Source organism: Nesoenas mayeri, assembly GCF_963082525.1.
Source record: "Nesoenas mayeri genome assembly, chromosome: 1".
NCBI classification, from domain to species: Eukaryota; Metazoa; Chordata; class Aves; order Columbiformes; family Columbidae; genus Nesoenas; species Nesoenas mayeri.
Window position 1 is genome coordinate 172,568,660 of NC_137541.1, and position 25,060 is coordinate 172,593,719.

General features: G+C 34.0%; 1 protein-coding gene across 2 annotated transcripts in view; it reads left to right on the top strand.

The window, feature by feature from the left end:
* The window catches only part of KLHL1 (kelch like family member 1), a gene marked incomplete at its 5' end in the record, with an annotated part of 204,039 nt that overhangs the window by 156,261 nt on the left and 22,718 nt on the right, over nucleotides 1-25,060 (top strand). For both annotated transcript variants that reach the window (XM_080356114.1, XM_080356115.1), the window contains one exon: nucleotides 11,960-12,184. In XM_080356114.1, coding sequence (XP_080212240.1) covers nucleotides 11,960-12,184 — 225 coding nt within the window. The remainder of the gene's footprint in view (nucleotides 1-11,959; nucleotides 12,185-25,060) is intronic.

Here is a 25,060-nt window from a genome sequence, read left to right on the forward strand (position 1 = left end):
GGAGGTGGAAAAATCAGGACCTTACCAAGGATCCCTGCACACAGGTAAATTAAGGGCATGGGCTTGAGCACTGACAAGTAGGTGACTGTGCTTGAGCAGGGGAGTTGGACAAGATGACCTCCAGGAGTCCCTTTCAACCTTAACCATTCTGTGATTTCTGTGGGTCCTGGAAGACACCAAGTTGAACAGGACTCAGCAGTGTTATGTTGCCACAAAAAGGCAAATGATAACCTGGGCTGCCTTAGGCAAAGTATTGCCAGCAGGTTCAGGGAGGTGATCCTTCCCTTCTCAGCACAGGCAAGGCCACACCTGAAGTGCTGTGTGCAGTTCTGGGCTTTCCAGTATAAGAGGCATAAGGAGACGCTAGAGGGTCCAATGAAGGGCTGCAAAGGTGTTGAAGGGACTGGAGCATCTCTATTATGAGGAAAAGGCTGAGAGAGCTGGAACTGTTTGACCCATAGAAGACTCAAGGCGGGGATCTCATCAACGTATATAAATAGCTGAAGGGAGAGTGCATAGAGGACAGAAACAGGTTCTTCTCAGTTGTGCCCAGTGACAGGACCAGAGGCAACAGGCAAAAACTGAAAGACAAGGGTTTCCTTCTGAACATCAGGAAACACTTTTGTACTGGAAGGGTGACTGAACCTATGACCCTGCCCAGAGATTTGGTGGAGTCACTGTCCTTGAGATATTAAAAAACTGTCTAGACAAAATCCTGGATAACTGGCTGTAGGTGTCCCTGTTTGAGCAAGGGAGTTGAACCAGATGACCTCCAGAGGTCTTTTCTAACCTCAACTGTTTTGTGATTCTGTAACATGATAACTTGATTGTGTAATTCTAGAGTAAAGGTGGAGCTTGTGTAATTACTTCACCAGAGGAATATGAAATACACTGGCTAATGACTAATGAGATACTTAAATGTATACATCACACTAAAATTCTCTTCCAGTTCTTGTAAGTATTAACATTATTGTTTGCTTCTTTTTACTCCTGTCAATTTCAATATGTTCCAGAACATTCAGCCTCATAGGGCAATTTGCAGTTACAGTACTTTGATTTACCCATGCATTTCTGTATAGAAAAAAGTCCAGATTGTAACACCATCTGGTAGTTTTTCAGTACTTATTTTACATCCCTTCATTTCTGTCATTTTTTCGATGTAGTTGACTTCTGAAATTGCTGATTCAGTTACAGTTAGAAATAAAGAGAAGAACCTGGAATGATCTATACTGAAGCCTCCACAGCTTCAAATATAAGGGAAGAGCCAAAGTTACCACACAGAAGATAAATTTCACCATTCCACAAACTTCCTGCCTTGTCAGTCTTGTATTTGCACTAGTTCATAAAACCTGTGGAGTCAATGAGACAGCACAAAAGGCTGGTGCCCTCATGAGAATATTTGGGGGATTATTCTCCCAAGAACACCCCTGTGTCCCTCCTCATTACTTCCCCACTAACTCTATTTTCTGACATTTCCAGTACAGAGATTTTATCACTGAATAAAGTATAGAGAAAAACAAACAAACAAACCCAATAAAAACCACAAAACCAACATTTTATATGATCTAGAGAAGACACATGCCTGGCAACTAGGTGATTTAGAGAACCTCTGCAATGACAGAAACCTTAGCTTTTTCCATACACCTAAGAATTTATGTTCCCTGATCACTCAAGTTTCCTTAATCACTGTTACTACTGGGGTTGGCTTTGCAGTAAACCAAATCATTTCTTTCAGCACAAATCCTGTATTTTGTTCTGGAGGCAGTTCACTGCTGTAACCACCCCTAACAGCCAGCATGGGTAAGACTTCAAAAATGTTGGCACCTCCTGCCCTGTGAAGTCCTCCAGCTCTGTCTTCCATCTTCTACCACCTCATGAATTTTCATGCTAAATTCTAGAAAATGCTCCAAAAAGGCTGTAGTTTCAGGCATAAGAACGTCCAAGTAAGCTTCAGTACACCTTTCACTTTTTAACACTCTGAAATGGAAAATGAAATAAACAATCGCGTCTTTTTGGACTACAGAAGGTACCATTTAGAGCCAAATGGATACTGGGCATTGCCTGGCTATTATGCTCTTAGGCAAGTTAGGGAGACACCTTTTGCAACATGTTTACCTTAGATGGAAGTAGTTGCAACAAAACAGAATCTCCCAGGAATGTGCCAAGAGCTAAGCAGTGTGCATGAGCTTCTGTACAGCTATAATGATAAATGATCAAAGAAGGCTAGGAGAAATGGGAAATTGATGCTGTTGCAGCGCCAGACTGCTCAGTTGACATCGTTTAAACCAAATCATGATCAAAACAGCTTATTGATTTATTTATGATACATAATTAACAGGCAATCAGATGAACTATGTGCTTAGGATCGAAAACAGTCATGCAGTAGAAAAACTGCAATCCTAAACACTTATGAAATATGAATTAACTTCTTCAAATTTCTGAACACCCTTCTTGAGCAAATCTCCAAAAGTTCTGGTCACAGACATGCACACGTGCACATACACGCCCACACAAACACAGATATATGCACCCCGTCTCTCACAGTTTGTGCAGGTTACCATCACCCGCTCCCCAGCAGTGGGAGCTCCTCAGAGTGCACACCCCTCCTGTAGGAGATGCAGTTGTCCCAGCATTTGCTGCTGTCCACATGTAGAACTTTCCTTTTAATGGGCAGACCAACTTATTTTGACAAGTTCCAATGGGAACAGAACTGCTTTTAAAGAAAAGGCATGTCTTATGTTGATAAGCAAAGGTAAACTAGCATTTTGGATTATATAAATCATTAATAAAAGGGACTTTTGTAAGTTTTAAACTAGATAAAAACAGAAAATAAAACATGAATGTTTATGTTTTAAACATAACACTATATTATAAAACAAAACACCCAACACTAACGGCATTACCTAAAATAATTGTCAAAAAGCTGTCATTTCCAGTAGTCTTTAATGTATAAACATTAGTGGAAAACGCTTGTATTAATTTTAGAGAGTTCTGATAATATTGAATAATTGAATACTCTCAAAGGCTTTCTGATATTTGTTCATGTCACTTTTGGCAAATCCCTGTGTTATTTAATTTATTTTTTTTTTAGTCAAACAATGTAAAAATTCTTGTGTAGAAATTATTTCTGAAGTGCTTACAGGAATTTCTTATAGCTTAACCAAAGAGAAGAATAGTTAGCTGCTACCCTGTTTCCTGTATAACTCTTTTTTTTACCGAGAAATTCTTCTTAATATCTGTGTCAGTAACCTATTTAGGTCACATTCATTCCTCTTGAGTAACTATTTTTTCAGTTCAAAATGTAATGTTGCAGATCACTAGATCAAGGTCATTGTTTCACACCTACTCATAGCAGCAGCTCTAAATCTTGAACAAAATGGTCAAAGTACATGTCAGCAACAGCTTTAGTAATAGCAAAATCAGCAGAAAGTCTTACAGGAAAAAAAACAAGTAGAAATTTTGTGATGATAAATATAGAATGCCCACCTTTCTTCCTGGGCTTAAATACTGAATCATTCTAGCTATGAGAAAAAAAAGATAATACCTTTACAGTGGAAATGTCTACATTGAATACAAAGGTGGGGTCTGGGGCAAGGGGGAAATGTTTAAGCATTTAGATATGCTTCTGAAAAAAAAAAAAATCACTTTTTTTTAATACAAAACTTCCTGCATTTTTACTTAACTGAAGTGAATGCATTGCTCTTGTAGTTGCAGACATCCTTCATGGAGTTTATCTGACTTCATGCAGCCTACAACAGGTTGTTCAAAAATACTTAATAACATAATCAGAACACAGGCTCTAGATATTTCTGCATTTGATTTAAAACACTGAATTACAAACAATATTGCAATGCATTTATTATTTTTCATGCAATGACTTTGCTATGTGTTTACTCTTCAATAATCAACTATGCAAAAATATGAGAATAACAATGAGCTTTATACAAAATTCTTTATTTACAAATCATTAACAGGGAAATGTAATATGCTTAGCTTCATAAAAAGAGTGTTATAAAAAGATAACTAAAAGATCACTTGAAAAGGTTCCAGCAAAACAATTTCACAGTTTGCAACTTTACAAATGATAACTAAAACAAAGAATATAAATGTGTATTTTGCAATGGTGTACTGATTTGTAAATGAAGGTAGAACTGTGAAATCTGGTACTTTATTGTTTCATCATAAACAGTGGATAGGAGAACCACATACACCCCTGCTGCACACGCATGGGAGTTGTCAGCAGCAGTTGAACCTTCATGCAAAACTACACTGATCATCTACAGTACTTTCATTTCTAAAGTTTTTCTTTGTAAATCTCTCATTACTACATAAACCTTGATTAATCAGAGTTTATAGTGCCCATGAAAGTGTGCACAATACACAGAACTAATCTCACCCAATACCCAGTAGAATCCTAAGTAGAATTAAAGTTAAAAAAAAAAAAAAAAAAAGTTGAAATGTATCCAGAACATCAAGAAAAATACTTAACTTTTTATCTGAAATCATTTGTGCTGCCACAGTCATGGTATAGCTTTTAAATTTACTGTACATCACTGTTTATCATGCTAATATCTATTAAATGAATTCTGTTTCACATGTCTCTGTCTTTTTCATATACTCTGTCTTCAGTACTGCTAACTAAAATAACTCAGGCTTTTTTAGAGATCTGTTAATCTGAAAACTAGGGGTTTGTACATGTATGTGTATAGAGGAATTGTCTGAATGCATAGTATATTTATAATAAGAACCTCAATATTCTATGTATTTGCATTCCATTTATTGTTGCATTTTCATATCCAATAGCTTAAAGGCAGTTGAATAAGTCATGTTTTTCCTTTTATCTTTAGATGACTAAAAACCACTGGAGTGATACATGAGTGAAATAAACTATACTAGAATAGTTTTTTTAGTGTAATTTCACCTAATGCTTTATATAGTTAGCATTATTTAATTTGGGCCTCTGTCCTGTGTAACCTCTTCTAGGTGTTCCAACTCTGGCAGGGGGATTGAACTAGATGATCTTTCAAGGTCCATTCCAATTCCTAACATTCTGTGATTCTGTGATTCTGTGCGTTATACTGTGGTATTCCATCTGGTTTGTTTTACAGGAAAATATGTCTAGCTCTGCATAATCAGCACATACATTGCAGCCAAAATGAATAATGATTTTTTGCTGTATTTAGTTTATTCATATCTTCACATTAAACCTGTATCTCCCACTTCCCGAAGAAAATATATCATAGTGTCTTCCCAGCTGATTCTTTCCATCCTCCTATTATTAGGAAATTGGATCTTCTGGTTTTCTGAAACATATAATCATAATTATTTTGATTTGTCCATGGGGATCAGGGAAAAAAAAAAAAAAAAAGTAGTTTTCTGTAGATTTCTAACATGGGTAAGACATCCTATCACAGACTGTATAGACTTGAGTCAGCAATATTAAGGAACATTGCTCATTTCTTTGAGTTTGCACAGCTTGGAAGACCCTTTACTTAGGAGTAGGCTCTGCTGACTGCCATCTACTAGTAATGGCAGAGAGAAGATGACTTTCTGATCTTAACTGGGATGTGATGCTGTTAACTTTTGCTTGTCACTGGAATCAGCATCTCCCTGAGTGACTGCTTCTCTACTGTGCAATGCCATGGTGGTTTAAAAAAAAACAACAAAAACACAAAGTTATTTGACTTTAGGTACTGATCTTACCTTAGAAGGGGTGAAGAAGGGGTGAATGTGGATGGAGAGAGGATTCCTTCTCTCTATCTGCTGTCTGTCCAAGGAATGCTGTGTAGTACCTTCAGGCAAAAAGTGGCTCACAGCTCAAGGGTGCATACCCCACCACAAAACTAGCCTTGTGGCCCTACAATGTAATTGATGGTTATGTATACACTTGTTCAGAGTTAGTGAAATAAAGTGAAGCCTCTATCATAGACAACTGGAATGGTGGATTTTTTTAATCAGGTTTTGGATGTTTAAATTTGTGTAGAGGTACTTGAACTTGGAAAGATGACTAAAATCCACTAAGTGTCTGGGGCAACTGCAAAGGCTGCTGTAAGAAGGAAAATACAGACAAGGCATGTAAACAAACAGATGGGAAGAGAGGTTAGACAGCCATATGCAACTTACAGCTATATAGTTTTGGGGCCAGTAATTAATCAAACCACATAGATTTGCTTAATTTAAAAATTATACAACTGTGGGTCAGTAATTTATGAAAAATATCTATGTACAGACTATCATAATTTTATTTGGGGATAATTCTAAGTAATATTTAAAACAATGTTAAATTCAAAGCCATATTCACTTTATAGCACAAGTAGGACCATCACTATGAAGGGTGGTATTAATTTGAAAGTAGAAGAATTGTGAAATATTAACAAATATGTTTTAAAAATTGCTATGAATTACACTTTGCAAATTGCATACTTGCTTTAAAATTCAGGATTTATTATAGTCACCACTCAGAAGGCAGGGTTAAACTTTCCAGAATAACAGCTTTTCAGGACAGAAAGTTTATCTTCAAGTTCTTTATAAAGCACCTTCCAAATGCTCTGTGAGGTACTGGGAATGAGCAGTCCATTGGCCCCTGGGTACCTTGGGGAATTAAACTGGAGAGGATACTACAAGCCATATATACAAAATATAGTCTGGAACATTTCAGTTCTCTAAACCAAATAACTAACCCTCCTTTAAAATTAGGTATTTTGAAGATGCATCTTTGTATCTTATTAATTTTTCAAAGGCAGCGTTCAACTATAACAGCACAGGAAGAGGGAACATGCTACAATAGCAGATCGCTAAGAAGCTTGACAAAGAAACATTTTATTTTCACACGTTGTACCTGTTTCAAACAAGAAAATAAAAATCTGCAGGAAGTGCTAATGTTGGAATTATCATGGGTTATGAATACTGAAATAAAATGTTAAGTTAGTTGCTTTAGGGAACATACAGCAGTGATACTGCATAAAAATGTTATCTAACAATTTGTACTTTGTGAGCATTTACAAATACCTGAAACTGCAGATACCTTCATTTCACGTTTGAAGATGTATCCTTTCCCACTCCTAATAGGATGAACAAAATCCATCCTAGTTACCAAACACAGCCAGGAAATTGAACAAAGGAAGAAACCGTGTCTGTTTAGAAAATATTATGGCACTCTGGCTGTAGTGGAATATCAGTACTCTATTATTATTCTTTAAATTCATCTTCTACCTATCTCTGTGTGTCACCATTCCTGCTCTGCAAAAATATGTCTGTTTCCACCATCATCTTCTTTGCACAATCTCACTTTCGTCTATCTGCTTTTATCCTTTTCATTTTTTCCCAATTAATTTACCTCTGCCTAGTTAAATCTTGTGAATAAACATATGACCATAGAATAAACCAATATTTTCTGCTATCACATTTTTTTTTTGTATGCCTTACTTCTTCTTCTGCCTGTGTCTGGTTTTCATTTTGTAATATATAGAGTTGAATTTTACATTAATTGTTGCAGTACAACGGGATGTATTTGTGAGTAGTTCTTTACATACTACCACAGTAAAGGTGATTATTAATGTAGATTATTCTAGCCCTGAAATCCACAGCCTGTTTAAATCCTACATTTATTTTGTTTTGTTTACTTAAATCAAAAGTAATTAATTTACAACTGTTGACAGTTCTAAATGCAACACCATATCATTATTAAGACAAGAAAATCACTTCAGCATTACAGTAAATTCAACAATAAGCTCTTCATTGATCATTTTGGTTTTCTGCATCTTCAACACAGTTAAGAATCTCTCTTTTCTCTTACAATTAGTGTTGAATTTATTTATTTTCGTTTCTTCTTCTTCCTGCTTTTTTTTTTTTTTTCATATACTTCTGACAGATTTCTGACATCTTAGAAAATCATAATTTCTTGAACCTGTGGCTTAATCTAACATCATGAGGCCTCCAACAGAACTATCACTGTGATGTGTGCCTAAGTTATTTAACTATACTATGAAAAGACTCCTATGAGATCATGTATGTGTGTATATATTACTGTGAAAAGCCTATAGAGAAAAAAAGTTATAAAGTTGGTTAGACAATTATAGACCCTTTATGATTTGTAAGCACGTTAGACCATTTATGATCTCTCTGTTTCAGTAATGTTTCCAGTTTCCTGCTTACTTTCTGATATCTTACTGGTTTAGTAAGAGACTTGTTTATTTCTTTTTTTTTTTTCCAGTTATGTAAATATTTTATCAGTTTCTAGAGAACAAATTTGGTAGTTGACATGACAACCAAGCAAAGGACATGCTTTCTGCTAAAAACAAAAAGGAACATATTTAAAGATGAACAAGGGACTAAAATGATATCAACTTTCTACTGACAAGTAGGGAGATGGAAAATCAATAAAAAATTGAAGCACATACAAAGGTTAAGTTTAATGTGACTCATAATTTACTCTTAATTACTTACTGATTGCTTTCTGTAAAGATAGATGTTCATCATAATCATTTTGACCTGCATAATCCTGTAATACTTATAATGCCACTGACTGCCTAAAGTCACTGGGTGTCCCTTATTGAGAATATATATGGAAGAATGTCCCTCATAGTAAAATTATGTAAGACCTGCCATATTTCATATTTGTCTGAAATTCTTACATTACTTTTACTTGTATAAGTAAGTGCACTTGCAGTCTGTGGTTACTGTCTCACTATACTTTTAAGTGAAAAACTAGTCTTTTGTAAATATTTGTTAGTTTATTATTATCTAAAGTTTTTTAGGAAAACAATTTACACTTTAATCCATGATGACAAAGACTATGACCTGGAATTTTATTGTATCTTTAAGGATGTATTTATGACTGGTATACTTTCCTAAAGCTTTGTGCAGTGAGTTTTTGTTTCAGTGTTATTCTGCAAGTTGACCATCAATTAGACTGATGAGTGACTCCTTTTCTGTTTCATCTTTTTTTTTTGATAGCTCTAGTCACTTTAGTATCTCAGGGACTAGACATCAACACCCACTATCAATTTTGGAAGAAAAAAATCGCAATCAGGAATTTCTCTTATGACATTCTCTTTTAGGAACTCTTATATTCCCTGTCGTTATATTACTTAATATATTTATCTCTGAAATAGAGACTTAAAGGTAGACAAATACTCTATTCTACTTTCCCTTTTTTATTTACAGATGAAAAATTGGCATGTGTGTTTAAAATATATGTGCATATATCTCTATATAAAATATGTGGTTTATATATAAACATATGTGTGTATATATAGAATATTAATCTGAACTCATGTTTGCATTCAAGTTCAAATTCTCACCTACCTGCATGTCTACACTTGATAAGAAAATATAGCAATGGCTATATAGGGCTCTTCAAGTTAAGCAAAGGACTTAATGTAGTTCTGTTGAGAATGAAAGCTTGAAAAGGATTGTTAAGGTTTTAGTTCATGACTATGTATATTTTTCATATTTAGTTGTTTGTGTAAATAAATAAATAATAAGAAATTCAAAGAAATATAGTGGAAGATGAATAAGATTTCAACGGTCTTTTATTTAATATTTCTTTTCACAATGTTAAATAAAACTGTATCATAGATGATGTTTTATCTTACTGAAAGTTAATCATGCCTAGGGAAAGAAACTCATGGCCACAGACTCCATTCCATATTGTGCAATCAGAAAGTCACAGGATGATTCAGGTTGTAAGGGATTTCAGGAATTCTCTAGGTCCAACCTTTTTCTCAAAGCAAGGTCAGCTATGAGAGCAGACCATTTCCACCATTTCCATTTGGGTCTTGAAAGCCTTCAAGGATGAAGACTGCCCAGTCTCAATGGAAGAACTGTTCAATTTTCTTGACCATATTCATTAGTTTGTTTGTTGAGACAAGCCATATCCAGCTGTGTACTAAGACTTCTTTATGACAGGACTGATGTGTTTAGAGAATAGATGTTACTGCAGTTTGTGGTTGGGGCTATAAGCAGAAATCACAGTTGTTTCATAATTTGCTGCAGGAACAAGGGAGGCACTGTAGATGTTTTCTACATGGCTATTTTCTGTTTAGACTTTGTTGTGTACAGTTGCAGCTGGTGGATTGTTCTGCAAGGTTTACTCACTTTAAAACTTGCAAGCTGATCAACAATGCTGAGGGTCACTGAAGTCAAAGAATGAGATTTTTAACTTGGGTCAATGTTTTTGGAAAAATGTAATGAGAATGCAAGTGCTGTGGCTGGCCTGAATACAGAGTGGTATATACGCCTGTACTGATTAATGATTTCTGATAAGAAATTCTAGTCTTAGAGCTCTTCCTGTAGGAAGACTGTCATCAAATACTTTAAAAGACGTCACTTCCAAATTCTTCTTCATGTGATCTTAGCATCCATGAAGAATCTATGGGCATTCCAGTGATGGGAACTGAACTGACTGAAGTGCATGAAGAAGAATTCAGCCAAAAAAAGATTAAAAGTATGCTTTTTGCCTCATTGACAAAATTTCTACAATGTTTTAGCTGATTCAATTACCTCTTCTTTATCCATGAGCTGATTTCATCCAGGGACTATGGTAACTTGAGATGTCTTCTGTTCTTGTCCACATTTCAGTCTGGAATGTATTATATTCACGTTCCGGATACTAAGACAATTTTATATGACCAGTACCTATTCCACTTTGTATTATTCTTATTCTTTATTATTATAAATTAGCAAGGCACCTTGCTGAATAAGCAGAATTCTGGAACTACAGGAACTGTTGGATTAGATGCTCAATATGTAATTTAATAAAAAATTGTGGAAAATTCAGACTTAACCAATATTAGAAAATACATAGTTGAGCATAATACGAAGACTGTATTTGTTGTGTTATTAAGATTTTCTGAAATTGGAATGACAAAGCTTTTAAACTGTACTCTTTACCATGGAAGTAGACAGTGATATAGAACTCTTACGCTACAGTTCTAGCTTTCAAGAGTAATAGATTCCACATATAAATTTTTTCAAGCATTATGTCATAACTTTATTAATATGCATCATTATAATATGCCCTGCAGCACCACTAGACAACTGTATCAAATAATCTGTATTTTTGTTCTTTCTAACCTAAAGATTAATGCTTTTACACAGTTCTCAATTCTAAATTACAGGCAGAAAGATAAATAAATATGTCTCTCAAACAAATGCAAAAAATTGCTTCATATATCTTATAGCTTCATAAAACTAGCAAGGGATTTAATACATCCAGTTGAATTGTACATTATTATCTCTCTGCTTCACTTAGATACAAATTGAATTTAAATAATATTTCTTTTAGCTCCATTAACAAAAGTATTGCTTTCGAGATGTTTATTGGTTTGTTGGTTCACTGCTCTTCTGTTCCAAAGAATGAATGAACCTTAAAAGAATTGTTTCCCATGGAATTCTAACCTTTTATGACAATCCAAATTATTAGTTGGAAAAGCTTAACAATTGTATTGATTCTTTCTGTAGGGATATTTAAACGTTAGAAATGAAGCACTGTTATGTGTATGTAAAACTAGAAGTTACATTTAGATTAATTGTCAAGTATCTCTCTTAAGGATTAGTTTAAACTCATAATAAATATTTGTGCTTTTGCTTTAAATTAACCTTTCCCACACTCATATTGCAATTAATGGGGTGCATTATTCTTTCACTTTCTGGAATCTAGTTAAGTCAATTATGCTTCGTTTATCATTCTGTGTGGTGCGTTGACCTTGACCTTTTTTTTTTCACTTTTCTTGGGGAGGGAATATATATATATAGATATATATTTTAGTATATATACACAAACACATATATATTCCAGGAACTACTTTATCTAAAGAAACATAAAATATTTGTCAAGATGTTGGAAGGAATTAAAAAAAAAAAAAATTAAAGTTTTGACTCTTCTATAAAGAAAAAAGGTAAGCCAAAGCCAATTTTTTATACATTTCGTTTACATTATCCTATTTTGTCTCACCAGGTGCTACAACTATTGAAAAGTATGATCTCAGAACAAATATATGGATCCAGGCTGGAGTGATGAATGGCAGGAGGCTTCAGTTTGGTGTTGCTGTCATCGATGACAAGCTGTTTGTTATTGGAGGCCGAGATGGTTTAAAGACATTAAACACTGTTGAATGTTACAATCCAAAAACCAAGGCTTGGACTGTGTTACCACCAATGTCAACACACAGGCATGGCTTAGGTAAGGAAAAAAAATATTTTAAAAAGACAGAAAATTTTCCAGATATGTAATTTGTAATGGAAAACTCAGAACTTTTGACCTAACACAAACACACACACAAAAACCCCAACAACAACAAAAAAAAACACCTACCAATGAATAAGCAGTAAAAGCAGAGGAACCAGTAAAGAAACCATGAAGATTACACAAGTTAGTGAGAAAATTCAACTTTGTGGGCACTGATTTTGAAAAAGAACATCTCTATTTATTGAACAATCTAGATATCATTTGCTTTTAATCAAATATTATGATTTTTTCATTTATCCAGCGTGATAGGAAACAAAGACTATAAACACCATGTCAGTGATGGACTGATGAACTTTACAAAATATTTGTAGCAATAGTTTAATTATGACTGAAAGCGTATTTCTCCATAGCCTGTTTTCAGATAAGTTTTGGTGTTATTTATTTTTTTTTTAATAGTATTATCCATACCACTGTCAGCGTTAATCAACATACGTTGTATCCCTGTTCTCTACTCAAAGAAATATATGTTTGGTTATTTCTTTTTTTAATTGTTTTTAAACTAAGCAAAATAAAATTATATTGTTTCCTTGAAAAAAAAATAAATCTATTATCCACATCATATATATACAATAGGAAAAATGTCTAATTTATTACATAAATATTTTTTTGATGTTTAAAAAATACCCTTTTTTATTTTAACTATGGAGTGATGAGTGTTTCTCACTTAAAAAGAAAGGAACTTAGAATCTATAGAACGTACCCAGCAGAATATAACTTATATAAGGTATAGAAAATGGAAGTGTTCATTCTCTGTTCTGCTAAAATCGCTTGATGTGATAGAATGATAACAACATCATAAAAAATAGATACAGAAAAGACATGGTAGATTATCATGTCCATTCCCTTGAGTTACAATCAGCAGCAAGTACTTTAATATACCACTGTATCTGTATCTCACAAAATGAAGGTGTTTTCCATACCTACTTCTCCCCCCACTATTTGGCACTTACATCATAATATGCATTTGTACAGTGGCTAGCATAATGCATTTTTGCTATTAAACATGTTTTACGACAAAAAGTAGTGATGGCAAGCTGTGTCCAATGGCATCAGAACACTAAATAGCTCTCTTATTGGAAATTGTTCCCTAAGTTTAAATTGAATTATAATGCTACAGAAACACACATAATGTCTTTTTTACCAGTGTTCCAGAATTTTAAGGTATCTATTATTAGTTTCAACGGTATTCCCAAGGGTGATAAAAGTGCAAAAAACTTCATAACACAGGAAAGAATTAATAAAACATTAGAGAGTTCTTGATAGAGAAAAAACTCTTCCCATGACAACAGAGATGGCACCATGATCAAAAACTCCTTGTGATCAGTTCAAAAAATATGCATCATTTTGGACTGATAATTCCACAGATGCTTTTGATCAATAGCTCTGGATGTGCTCATTCCACATTGTTTGTTTTAAAAGAAAGAATCAACCAACCTCAATAATCACCCTGAAAATAATACAGTCTTTCATGGCTGTAAAGTACAGACCAAATTCTACTGCATTAGGCAATGACATTCCATATTTTCAGATGTGTACAGCTCAGTTGTTGGACATATAAATACTCTGAGCAAATGAGCATATCTGTTCAAATCAAGCTTAAATCAACAGAGCTGTGAGTTTGTTCTGTTCTATATATGTTAAATTTGCAGTATATTCTTCTCATGCAGGAAACCTGAGATGCTTTTGGACCTTGACATATTGACAGTCATACTTTCAGTCATGAAGAACACGTGTATATTGTATATCTGCTTCATGAGTACAAAGAAAAATGTCTGTCACTTTGTTATTTGTATAACGTGAAAAAAACAGTTCCTATCCTGAATCTGTCCTTTCTTCATTTACATTCTTGTACAAAAGTTTATTCACTAGCAATAATTTAATAGTATGATGGAAATGGAGAACGGCACAGGCTCACATCCTGTCGCAAAAAGGTTCTTTGAGTCAAGATTGTGTTGGAAATATCTTGCTTTTATGCAGTGCTAAATCTTCCTGGGTACATCAAGATCTCCCAAGGCAATACTATGCTAGAAATGTGTGGTCTCCTTCTCTATGTGGTGATACCTGTGCATAGCCACAGATATGAAAACAAAACAAAACATAAACAAAAACAACAACACAACCCAAACCAAACCAACCAAACAAACAAAAAAACACACAAAAAAACCCCACCCCAAAACCCCCAAATGAACAAAACCACTCAAACCTATAACCACTTAAGCATTAAGTAGAGTTCTTCAACATAGACAGCACAGCAATGGTGTGACATAGCTGTGTTGTTTACCCTTTCAGAAGCAGCTGTTTAGAGAATAGTTTGAAAATCTTTCTATTATGCAATATTGACTAGTACCGTGTACCTCTACATAGTTAAATTATTGTTATTTGTTAACGTTGAAATCTCCAGGGAAATATGTCATTCTAGCTTTTTCTGTTTGTTGACAGAAGACCTGTGTCTTTTAAAGTGTTTTCTGTGCAATGTTGATTTGCATGTATATTAGGCTTTTGCTTTGCATTTTTCTCTTAATCATCAGGAGTATTACGGGGATTTTTTTTTTTCTGAATTATTAAGTACCTTGTGCACCCTTAGTAAGTAGTAGATCATGACCCAATTCACTAAAGAGCTACAAATTGTAATAGAAACACTTATAATAATTTCTGAGTCAGGTTCTCTGGATAATAGCATGGCAGGGTTGAAAATCTGGTATCTGATCTACAAAATTGAATGTAAATAAAGAGACAACAGCAGGCAGATTTTTATTTCTGTACCTTTGCATTATGTTAACATGTCAGTATAAAACCATCTGACCCAAGAGGGCAGGGGTATTTTTTATAATTCTTTTAATCAGCCTTGATACCTGCCTGTGAATAAACGTAGGAGTAGGTATTTTCAACAATGTGTTGTTGAATGTTCACCAAGAAGGTTAGGTCAGGTCTAATTCTCCAGTTTATCACATACTAAATTCTCAGCTTGGCTTATGGCATCCCTATATGCAGCATCCAAAGAAATATACTTGTATTTCACAACCAGTTACGATTATGGTTGTGGAAATTTTATTTTTGTTAACAACACTAATATGGAAGAAAAGTGGTTTAAGACTTAAAGAGGGCAAGAACAGAGTAAGGAAAAGCATCAATGTTAGTTATAATTAGTACAGAATTGTCAAAGTATGCTTCTGTGGATGTGAGTGAGAAAGGAGATTTTTATACATTTACAGATACCTGGAAGCTAAATAAATGCAGAGCTTAAAATGGTGAAGTAAAAATTGGATGTTACTTAATCAAGTTTAATACTCACTGATTTATTTGTCTCCATACCTTCAATGCCATGATACAGCACGTATCTACCCTTTTCTTAAAAGGTAATTTTCTCATTTAAAATATTAGTTGATGGATACAAGTTTATCCTCCCCAGTTAAAATTCTGTGTCTCTACAAATATCAAAATGCAGAGACTACAGTAAATCTAACACCATAGAATTTATTTTCTTTTTCATTTCATATCCAAAATTGTCAGTATGAAACTATATTTCCTGTTATTTTATAAAAACTGTCACTTTTAAAAATTTCACTGTGTGAAATGCAGATAAGGAAATGCAGAGTTAGAAATATTATAGGCAGTGTTCCAATGTTTTGTAACATCATAGCAAAGTAATTTAAAAATCCCATTCCAATCTCCAAGTATAAATAATTGAAACTGTACAGATTTTAGCACCTAATTAGACATAATAGTTTTTTTGCTACATAGCTTTGTGAAGGCAATTGAAAGGAAAATGCCTGACATTGCATACTGGAGAGTATTCATTTTTAGATCTCATTTAGCTAAAAAATAACACTGTTTGCTTTCATAAATTCCTATATCTAAATGCTTAGGAGAATAATTTTCCAGGTAAAAAAAAAGATTGTTCTTCCCAGTATGTAGTACCTACCATGATGATGCTGCAACTTATTATCTTTATTTCTTGTGTTTTTATATTTTTGGGGGTTTTTTGTTTGGTTGGTTGGTTGGTTTGTTGGGTTTTTTTGTCTGTACAATTTGATTTTTTGTTAGTATTTTCAACATATTTTAGTTCAGGAATCTGCCAGTTTCTGGTTGTATTAATGAACAGTAATACGTTGAGACACAATTTTGTGAGGACCCTTTTAAATTAAGACTATACCCATTCCTCAAAAGAAGCATCTTTATTGCTGGAAATAAAGTTTAATAGGTACTCACTTCTTTATGACTGGATAAATAACAATCGTTGAGCTACTAAGGCTTTCATTGTTTTCAAGGAAACATTAAGATTTCTTTCTGCTGTACTTATTGCACCTAACAGATCAATATATTACTGAAAACAAATCTCCTATTAAGAAAAAAATGTTATTTCATTTCCTAGAAGAAATCCTCATAGCTGGGTTTCCAGTCTCAGCATTCCAGTCACTGCATGCAAACTAGCAAAGCCAAACTGTTCAGAATGTAATGAAAATGAAAATAATTCATTAGAAGATGGATAGGATAAATTAGTCCCTCATTGCTAGAATTATTATTTTCTACAAATAAAAAAATGTAAGATCTGATTCCACCATTTTCCAGTTTCTTTATTCAGATAAATGTAATGTAATTCTCTTACAATAAAAGCCTCCCTTTCTGCATATATGATTGCTTTTCTCAGCAAACGACACAAACGACAATACAGCATGAGTATCATGTGGAATATTAAATCCAAGAGGATTTTTTTTTTTTTTTTTTTTTTACTTAAAAGTGTTTTTTGTCAAACTGTTGAAGATGTGGTGCAGGAAGAAGAGCTGTGAGGGCCTTGTGTCCTTTCTCTTCTCTTAGTAAACAGTCGTAAAAGAGATGACAATATTATTCTTGTGCATATTTTGCTTAATGACAATAATTCTTCAAGTGTCAGATGGAAATTTTCTCATTTAGGAACAGGGAAAAACCCGTTCTATAAAATATATCTTAATAAAAACATTATATACATTTCAAGTGTAAATCTAGATGGATATTTATTGTCTAGTGGGTGTAGAACACAGAAAATAAAATTATGTACTCTGACATCCGTTTAGTGTAGGACACTTACAGTGAACATGGGAGCCTGTTTCCTGAAGTCAAGATAAATTGTGATCGTCTAACACACTGGTCAGTATCTTGACTACAAGATGAATAATCTCATCTCAAGAGAACATGCAGAAATTGACTGCACTATTTAGAAAAAATGAAATGTATAGAGAGTTCAGTACCTTTGCTCTTTAAGAAGGAGGAAATGTACAGTATGCTAATAGGATTGGAACTCTGACATTTCAACGTAGACTACTTAAAATGAAATTGATTTTTTTTTTTTTTCTAGTAAAACAAATGACCTGGAACATTCAGAAGAGAGAATAGTCTTGTTTCATCAATTTTACTGGAAAATATTTTGCTTTCTGAGCTTTGTAGAATGTGTCCCTCAAGATTTCTATTGTGGTATTGCCATTTGCGGTTATCATGGACTATTCAGTAACTTCTGTACAGGTTTTGATACAGATGTGAGATGTACTGCCCACAGTTCTGTGTGATGGAAAGTCTAAAAGAAACACCTTTGGGACTACTCATAAATCCATATGTGTGACATAAAAATCACGTAGAAGTTCTGGCATCTAAAGTCTGAGAGCAAACCATAAGTACCAGTAATGCTTGAATATTGAATTCCTCTTACAAGACATAACATGGTCTTGAATTCTTCATATATGACACAGTGTGCTGTAACATAAAGGGTGTATTTATTTATTTGCTTGGGGATAGTTATTACTTGATCACCACTACACATTGTATTTTTTTAAAACATACGGTGTAAGCACTACCTAATGGTGAGACTGAATATTGCCACATTGCTTAGAACTTCTACAGCTTGGCTTCTTAGATGACATTATGCAAGAATCAGGCTGTGGGATTTCATTGATAGATGGGTCTGAGCACAGGTAATAGAAGCAGCCAACAGATTCAACAGTTTGCGCAGCAGCTTCCGCAAAAGTGGCCCAGAAACTCTACTGAGGGCAATATATGTGGGCTCTGTGATCGTAACTCCAGGGAATACAGCCCTGGGGAAAAGAGTGGCCCAGGAGAGCTGGTTGATTTTTCAAGGATCCCCTCCTTTAAGCTCAGGAAAGCTCCCTCTTGATGTGCAGGAGATTAAGAAAAGGTATCAGGAGGCCTACATAGATGGGTTGAGGGCTTCTGATTAAACTCAAACTGGAATAGGAAGCACACAAGAGGTGGAAAAATGGACGAGTCACCCAGAAGAAATACAGAGCTTGTAGGGACCAGGTTAGGACAGCCAAAGCTCATTTTGAATTGCATCTGGTGTATGGCTGGGAGGCCAACAAGAGATGCTTCCTTAAGTCTTTCAATAGCAAAACGAAGACTAGGGAAAATGTGGTCTTCCTACTGACTGGGGCAGGGCACCTGGTGAGAAACTACAGAATAGGCTTAGGTACTCAATGTCTTCTTTGCCTCAGTCTTTAAGACTGAATTTGGGAATCCCAAGTCCCTGAAACCAGAGGGAAAGTTTGGCAGCAGGAAGACATTCAGTGGGGCAGGATCAAGTAAAGACTGGAGGCTAATTGATGGGAAAGCAGTCTGCAGAAAACGTCTTAGGGATCCTGGTAGACAAGAAGTTGGACAAGAGCTAATAATGCGTGCTTCCAGCAGGGGCAATGAACAGTATCTTGTGTTGCATTAGGAGGAGTCTTGCAAGCAGGATGAGGGAGACAAACTTTCCCTGCCACTCAGTAGGGAAGAGACACACCTGGAGTGCTGCATCAAGTTCTGAGCTCTCCAGTACAAGAGATATTGACTTACTCAAGTGAGTCCAGCAAAGGGCCACAAAGATGATTAAGGGACTGGAGGATCTCACACATGAGGAAAATCTGAGAGAGCTGGGACTGTTTAGGATGGAGTAGAGAAGGTTCAGGAAGTTCTTATCAATGTATATGAACACCTGATAAGAAAATGGATCCATGGTGTCTTCAGTGATATCAAGTGAAATACAGACTGATATACAGGAAATGCCATCTAAATGTAAAAGACATTGGCATAGATTGCCCAGAGAGGTAGTTGAGTCTCTGTCGTAAGAGCTATTTAAAAGCCATCTGGATGTGGTCCTGGGTAACTGTAGGTGACTTTGAGCAGTGGGGTTGGTTAGACGATCTCCAGAGGTGTTTGCCAATGTCAGCCACTCTGTGACAGATCTACTGTAAGTGACTTTAGGAGTCTCCAACTACCAGAGGACAATGGGAACAGAACTAAAGCCAGCTGAACACCATGTTTCTCATGTTTCTCAATCCGTTTTCTTTTAAGACTGATGCAAGATCAGAAGACAGTAATACACAGGACTTTGCCAAATTATTATTTTTGTCAGTTTTAACAGTATTTTTAAATAACTTGAGATATTGCTTGTTGAAGACAATCAGTTAACATATTTCATAAATTTTAGTCATTGTAACTTACACTTATCAGCTGTTCTTAAATAACTATTTCATTTTGAAGTGCCTCACTGAATCTAATCAGTTGGTGATGATTCAAAGAACCAATTTGTTTTCTTAAATGAATATCATCAGTAATATTGGGATTTTCATTTTTACGTTGCTTTATTTCACAGTTATGATTTAATTTAAGCAGCTCCACACTTAGATTAAAAAGGGTCATATCATTTATCAGTTTTTAAAATGTATTTATTTATAACTTGCATTTTGATATATTTATTTTATTATCATTATTACTAACAATAATATTTTATTTATTATTATTATAATATTTAGTATTAAATACAAAACCAAAAACATATGTCTCACTAAATCTGTGAAGCTGACTTCATAAAATTTGAGGGACTTGTTGGCCTCATTTCTTCATTTTAAATCAAAATCGTTTCATCAATTGAAACGAAGTTTAGATGTTGATTTTTCCAGTATTATATTTTCATTCTTTCAGAATGGATTTTGGATCTTGTCAGGTAATGTGTCATTACCCAAGAAATGTGTAGAAATACCCCCTAGCTGATATGGATGAGAGAAAGATGATAGAAAAGCAGTGAAATAAAAGGAGTGGAGAGGATGGTGGTGGTAACAGAATGAGCAGAGAGATTTAGAGAAGAAATACAGACTTGTTTCAGCAGCCTTTAATGGTATTTTCATTTTCAGCATACTCTTTAAGACTAAATTGGTATCATCTTAGCATTCCCATGGGATATTTGTATTGAAAAGTAAGCTGAAAGTGGTTGAAAGTAAACAAGCTGCTGCTGCATATAGAAGAAAGGGAAATTGGTCCAGTTAGTCCAGTCTTTCAAAATGTAACTGCCTAATCTGGAGATGTTTTACTTTCTTAACCAGAAAGCTGAGTATATTAAGGGTTCACAGTCAGTATTTCTCCTGCTTCCTATCATCACCATGCCAGGCAAGAGTGAATGTCTCTTTCTGGGCATTCTTCCTTTTAGGAGAAATCATCAGCAAAACAGAATCAATATCATCAACTTCACTCTAAGAATGGGGGAAAGTCAAGGAGACTGTTGTGACCTATGAGACAATAGGCAATCCTCTGAGAAAAAAGTAGTTGAAGAAATTAATGGTGCCTCATATCATGACTTACAAGGAGTACAAATTTTTGAATGTTGTAAGTCTAGCCTTGTGTGTCTCCACTTTTTGATGTGTGATTAGTGTTTTCATACTGTTTTTAATAATTGTAAAGAAAAAAAAAAAAAAAACAACAAACCAAACCAAACCCAAAAATATATGAGTACCTAGAAAAAGAAGAGAAAAAACCCCCGAACATTTCTGCCAAAATAAGTTACCGATTGATGAGAATTTGCCTGCTTATATTTGCCTTGGGATTTTACTTGTGGCTTTTTCTCTTTAGCTGCTTTTTCTGTCACACAGGCATAGCTGTCTCACATATGTATGAAGTAATTTTTTTCCACCTCTAATATTATATATATGTCATTATGTATTGTTATTAACAAATATTGAATATCACTTTAATAGTGAAGAGGTAATGAAAGGTTTTTATTGGCATTGCAGCACAGGCATAACAGCCTTTATTGATTTTATTTGATTAAAATGACCATCAAGTTATTTCATAAAATTATTATTTTATGGTTGAAGCCATGTATTTTATACATGATTCATAAAGCAAATTATTGGTTCTTTAAAAGAATGAAAGCATATACTAGGGAAGAAACACGTATCTTGAACACTCAACTCTACATTCCTAAGTTTTAATTACACCCATATATGCATATCCCATTAATAACAAAAATCTGTAGACATTCAGTAAACTCTACAGCAGCTCTGCAGTAGCAATGACCTGAGACAACAATATTGTGAGAGTGATTATTCAGTTTCAATTTTCCATTGTTAAAAGGAACTATTAATTAAAAAAAAAAAAAAAAAGTCTTAACCAAAATTAATGGAAAATTTCGATTGAAAATATATTTTTGGCTGCTTCCAAATGTTACAAAGTCTAATCAAGAGTACTTGATTCACCAGTATGGCAAGGTGCAGCTTAATTTATTTATTTATTTGACTCTCATAAAGACGTCTAGAATTTAAGTACAATGTTTTTGCTCTGGAAACATTAGAGCTGTCTCTATGAGTCACTAAATTTTCCTGTAAAATATACTGTTAAATAAAAAGAAATTAAAAAATATATTATGCAATTAGATTCACAATATAGGCCTCAAATCTCACTCTCTATGTCATAATATATTAAATTATATGCTAAATTTTACACTTCTGTCATTTCAACCTGTCATCAGTAGTCCTTCTGCAATTATCAGTTTGATGGGTTTGTCTATCCAGCCTTCAGAGTAGTTGACTTGGGAAAAGAAAACAGATTCCATCCAGAACAAATACTGAAAGAGAAAGTCTATACCAAAGTTAAAGAGACTGTGATATCCATTCCAAAATTTAGCAAATTTATATAAACTCATAGATTTATGGCCTGAAGGTACTGCTGTGATCATGTAGACTGACTTTCTGCAAGAGAAACACAGAATATCTCCCCATCCTTTCTGCCTAGAGGACATGCCACCTCAAGGAGTTTGAGCATGTCTGTCTAAAAGTATATCAGTGTAGATATGAAAACTTCAAGCAACCCAGAAACCAGTACACTCCTAAATTCATCATTCCAATAAAACCTTAACAGGTTTATTTAAAATATAGAATATTGTTCCAAGGCTTAATTTAACAGATTACTAATTCTAGTCATTCGATCTTATGGTTCATCTTACATCTAGACTGTTAATCGTACTTTTTTTTTTTTTTTTAATGCACGTACTTATACAATAGGATTGGACTATCTCTTGGAAAAAATATCTTGATAATCCCTATATCTTTTATGGCATTTCCAGCAGGTTTTCCAGATTTTTAATGTTCTTTTTATAATTATTTCTGAAATTACTCCATGCTATTTATATTATTTTCATATATAACATCTGCATCCACTAGTTTTCATGGGTGTACCATTAGAGGAACTCACTACCAGCTGTGGCTACAGATTTCTCAATCTGTTCCAGTTTGCATTTATGCTTCTGAGATATCTGATATCCAGATCTGGACCAGCTCTTAAGGAACAAATGTAAAGATGTCAATGTATTAGGTATTCTATAGAGAAGAGACTTAAAAAGTGTAAACCCATAGCAAGCTAGTATGTACTATAGTCAGCAGCATAGATTTGTTTTGTACAGAAGTCCTTCTGTCATGGTCCTGCATGGAAAGAATGATTTTCCTATAGCTTTGTCAGTAAATTTTCCTCTTATAGAAGGAATGCAAACTGGCAAACTCAAACAGGCAATCTTATATTGAATCTTTTAAAATTTTCCAAGCAAAATAAACTTCCAGATTTCTTCATAGGTGTAGCTGTAACTATATTCACACTTTTTGGCAGAGGAGCATGACATGAATCTCACATCAAACTAACATTTTTATTTTGACAGTTTTCTAACTGCAACATTTCCTTGTGTCAGTGTAACATTAATTTATGTGGAAATGGAATTGAACATCAACATTGCAAAGTATGTGGAAGTTATTCAGGCAAGTTCAGAGAACACTCTGGTGAACCTTAAATGCCAGTTGAATTCATAACAAAACAGCAAGTGGTAAATGAAAAGTAAAAGACATAAGGGGAAAATTCTAAAAGAATTGTGCATCTTACAGGGTTCTACATGCATTGTATAAACCCAGTAAATTTCTCATAATAGAGAGGTCACTAAAGACTATATGAAGCCTGTTTAAAGAGCACAACAGGAAATGTGGAGAGAAAACCCATTATATCAATGCAGTGAGCTTATCAGTTTTCATTGTCATTAAAAAATAAGACTAAAAATCCATGAAAATGCAGGAAAAACAGTATTAAGAAGAAAGCAAATTTTCTACAATACATGACTGGAAACATTAGGATGGTTTAATTTACAGAAGGAAAACAGCTGGGAATAAAACTCAAATATTAAAGGACATGACAAAAAGTGTAAAATAGTGAATGAGATAAAAAGAATAAATTGAGGACAACGTTTTGTGTTCTAATGAAAGAGACAACAAGCTGTTCAAGGAAGCAAAAGTGAAAATTCCAAGACTGATGATGTGTTTTGACATTCATAGTTTCACTTTGAAATTCAGTGCATAAGAGTACAACTTTGCTTATAAGTAAAGATGAGAGAGGGTTTGTGTGTTTATCTAGACACTGGTTATATATGCATGTATGTGTATAGAAACATTCACATACCTAAACTTAATTTGAATATTATTACTTTTTTATTAATTATTTATTGCTATTTTTAATTATTTATTATTATTTATTAAGTGAAGAGTGTGTACATGAAAAGCTAAAGAGTACAGTGTCATTAAAACAAATTGTAGCAAATACCTTTTTGACAATGTAAATGGCTTTGTTCAGTATTTAAGTATATTTCTAGCAATCAGATATTAGGGAAAAAATAAACAAAACTAAACCAAACAAACAGAAAAAAACCAAACCAAACCAAAACAAACAAACAAACAAACAACCCCCAAACAACATCCCACAACTACAGCATATTATCTCCCATTTTTCTGTGTGAACACAGATACCTCTTCCCACATGTTTGCTACCGACTGTGTTCTGAGATAAGATATTGAGCTATATAGATCATGAGTTCAATTTAATATCTGCTTTAATATTCTGGAAAAATGATAGCTGAAACATGTGATTGAATAAAAAGCATTTATAAGTTTTTTGTACCTGAAGAAACTGGGGAATGAGTTTGCAGAAGCTGCTACAGAAAAAAGATGAGAGTCAGTCTTTATAAGAAAGAAAATTTCAGTAAGCGTTAGTAGTTTTGTTTGTTCCCAAGTTTGAAACAAAACAAAAAAAAACCTGACACTGAAAGTGCAAGAACACTTTCTGTCAACACTGAGATCAGACTTGTCCAAACTCCTTGATAAATACAGCTTTTAATGTCAAATCAAGTTTTGAACAAATGACTTTTCTGAAACAGAATAAAACACAATTCTCCACAGAAAGTAAAAACTTTTCATTATTTTAAATGAAAGATTATTCTGTGAGAAAAAAATAAACCCTTTCTCTGAAACTTTAATGATCTACTGTTTTCTGACTTTTTGAATCATGTGAAATGGAGTAAGAAAAAAAAAAGACACTGACTTCAGAATAGGACTGGATTTAGCCTGAGTTTTGCAGAACAATGCTCATTTGAAATCTTGGATTCATAGAGTGGAATTACTGAGCTCACTATATTGTAACAAATGAGGCTTAGCTATAACATTTTCCAGAGCTTTCTAAGCTGAAGATACTGTGAGATAAAGA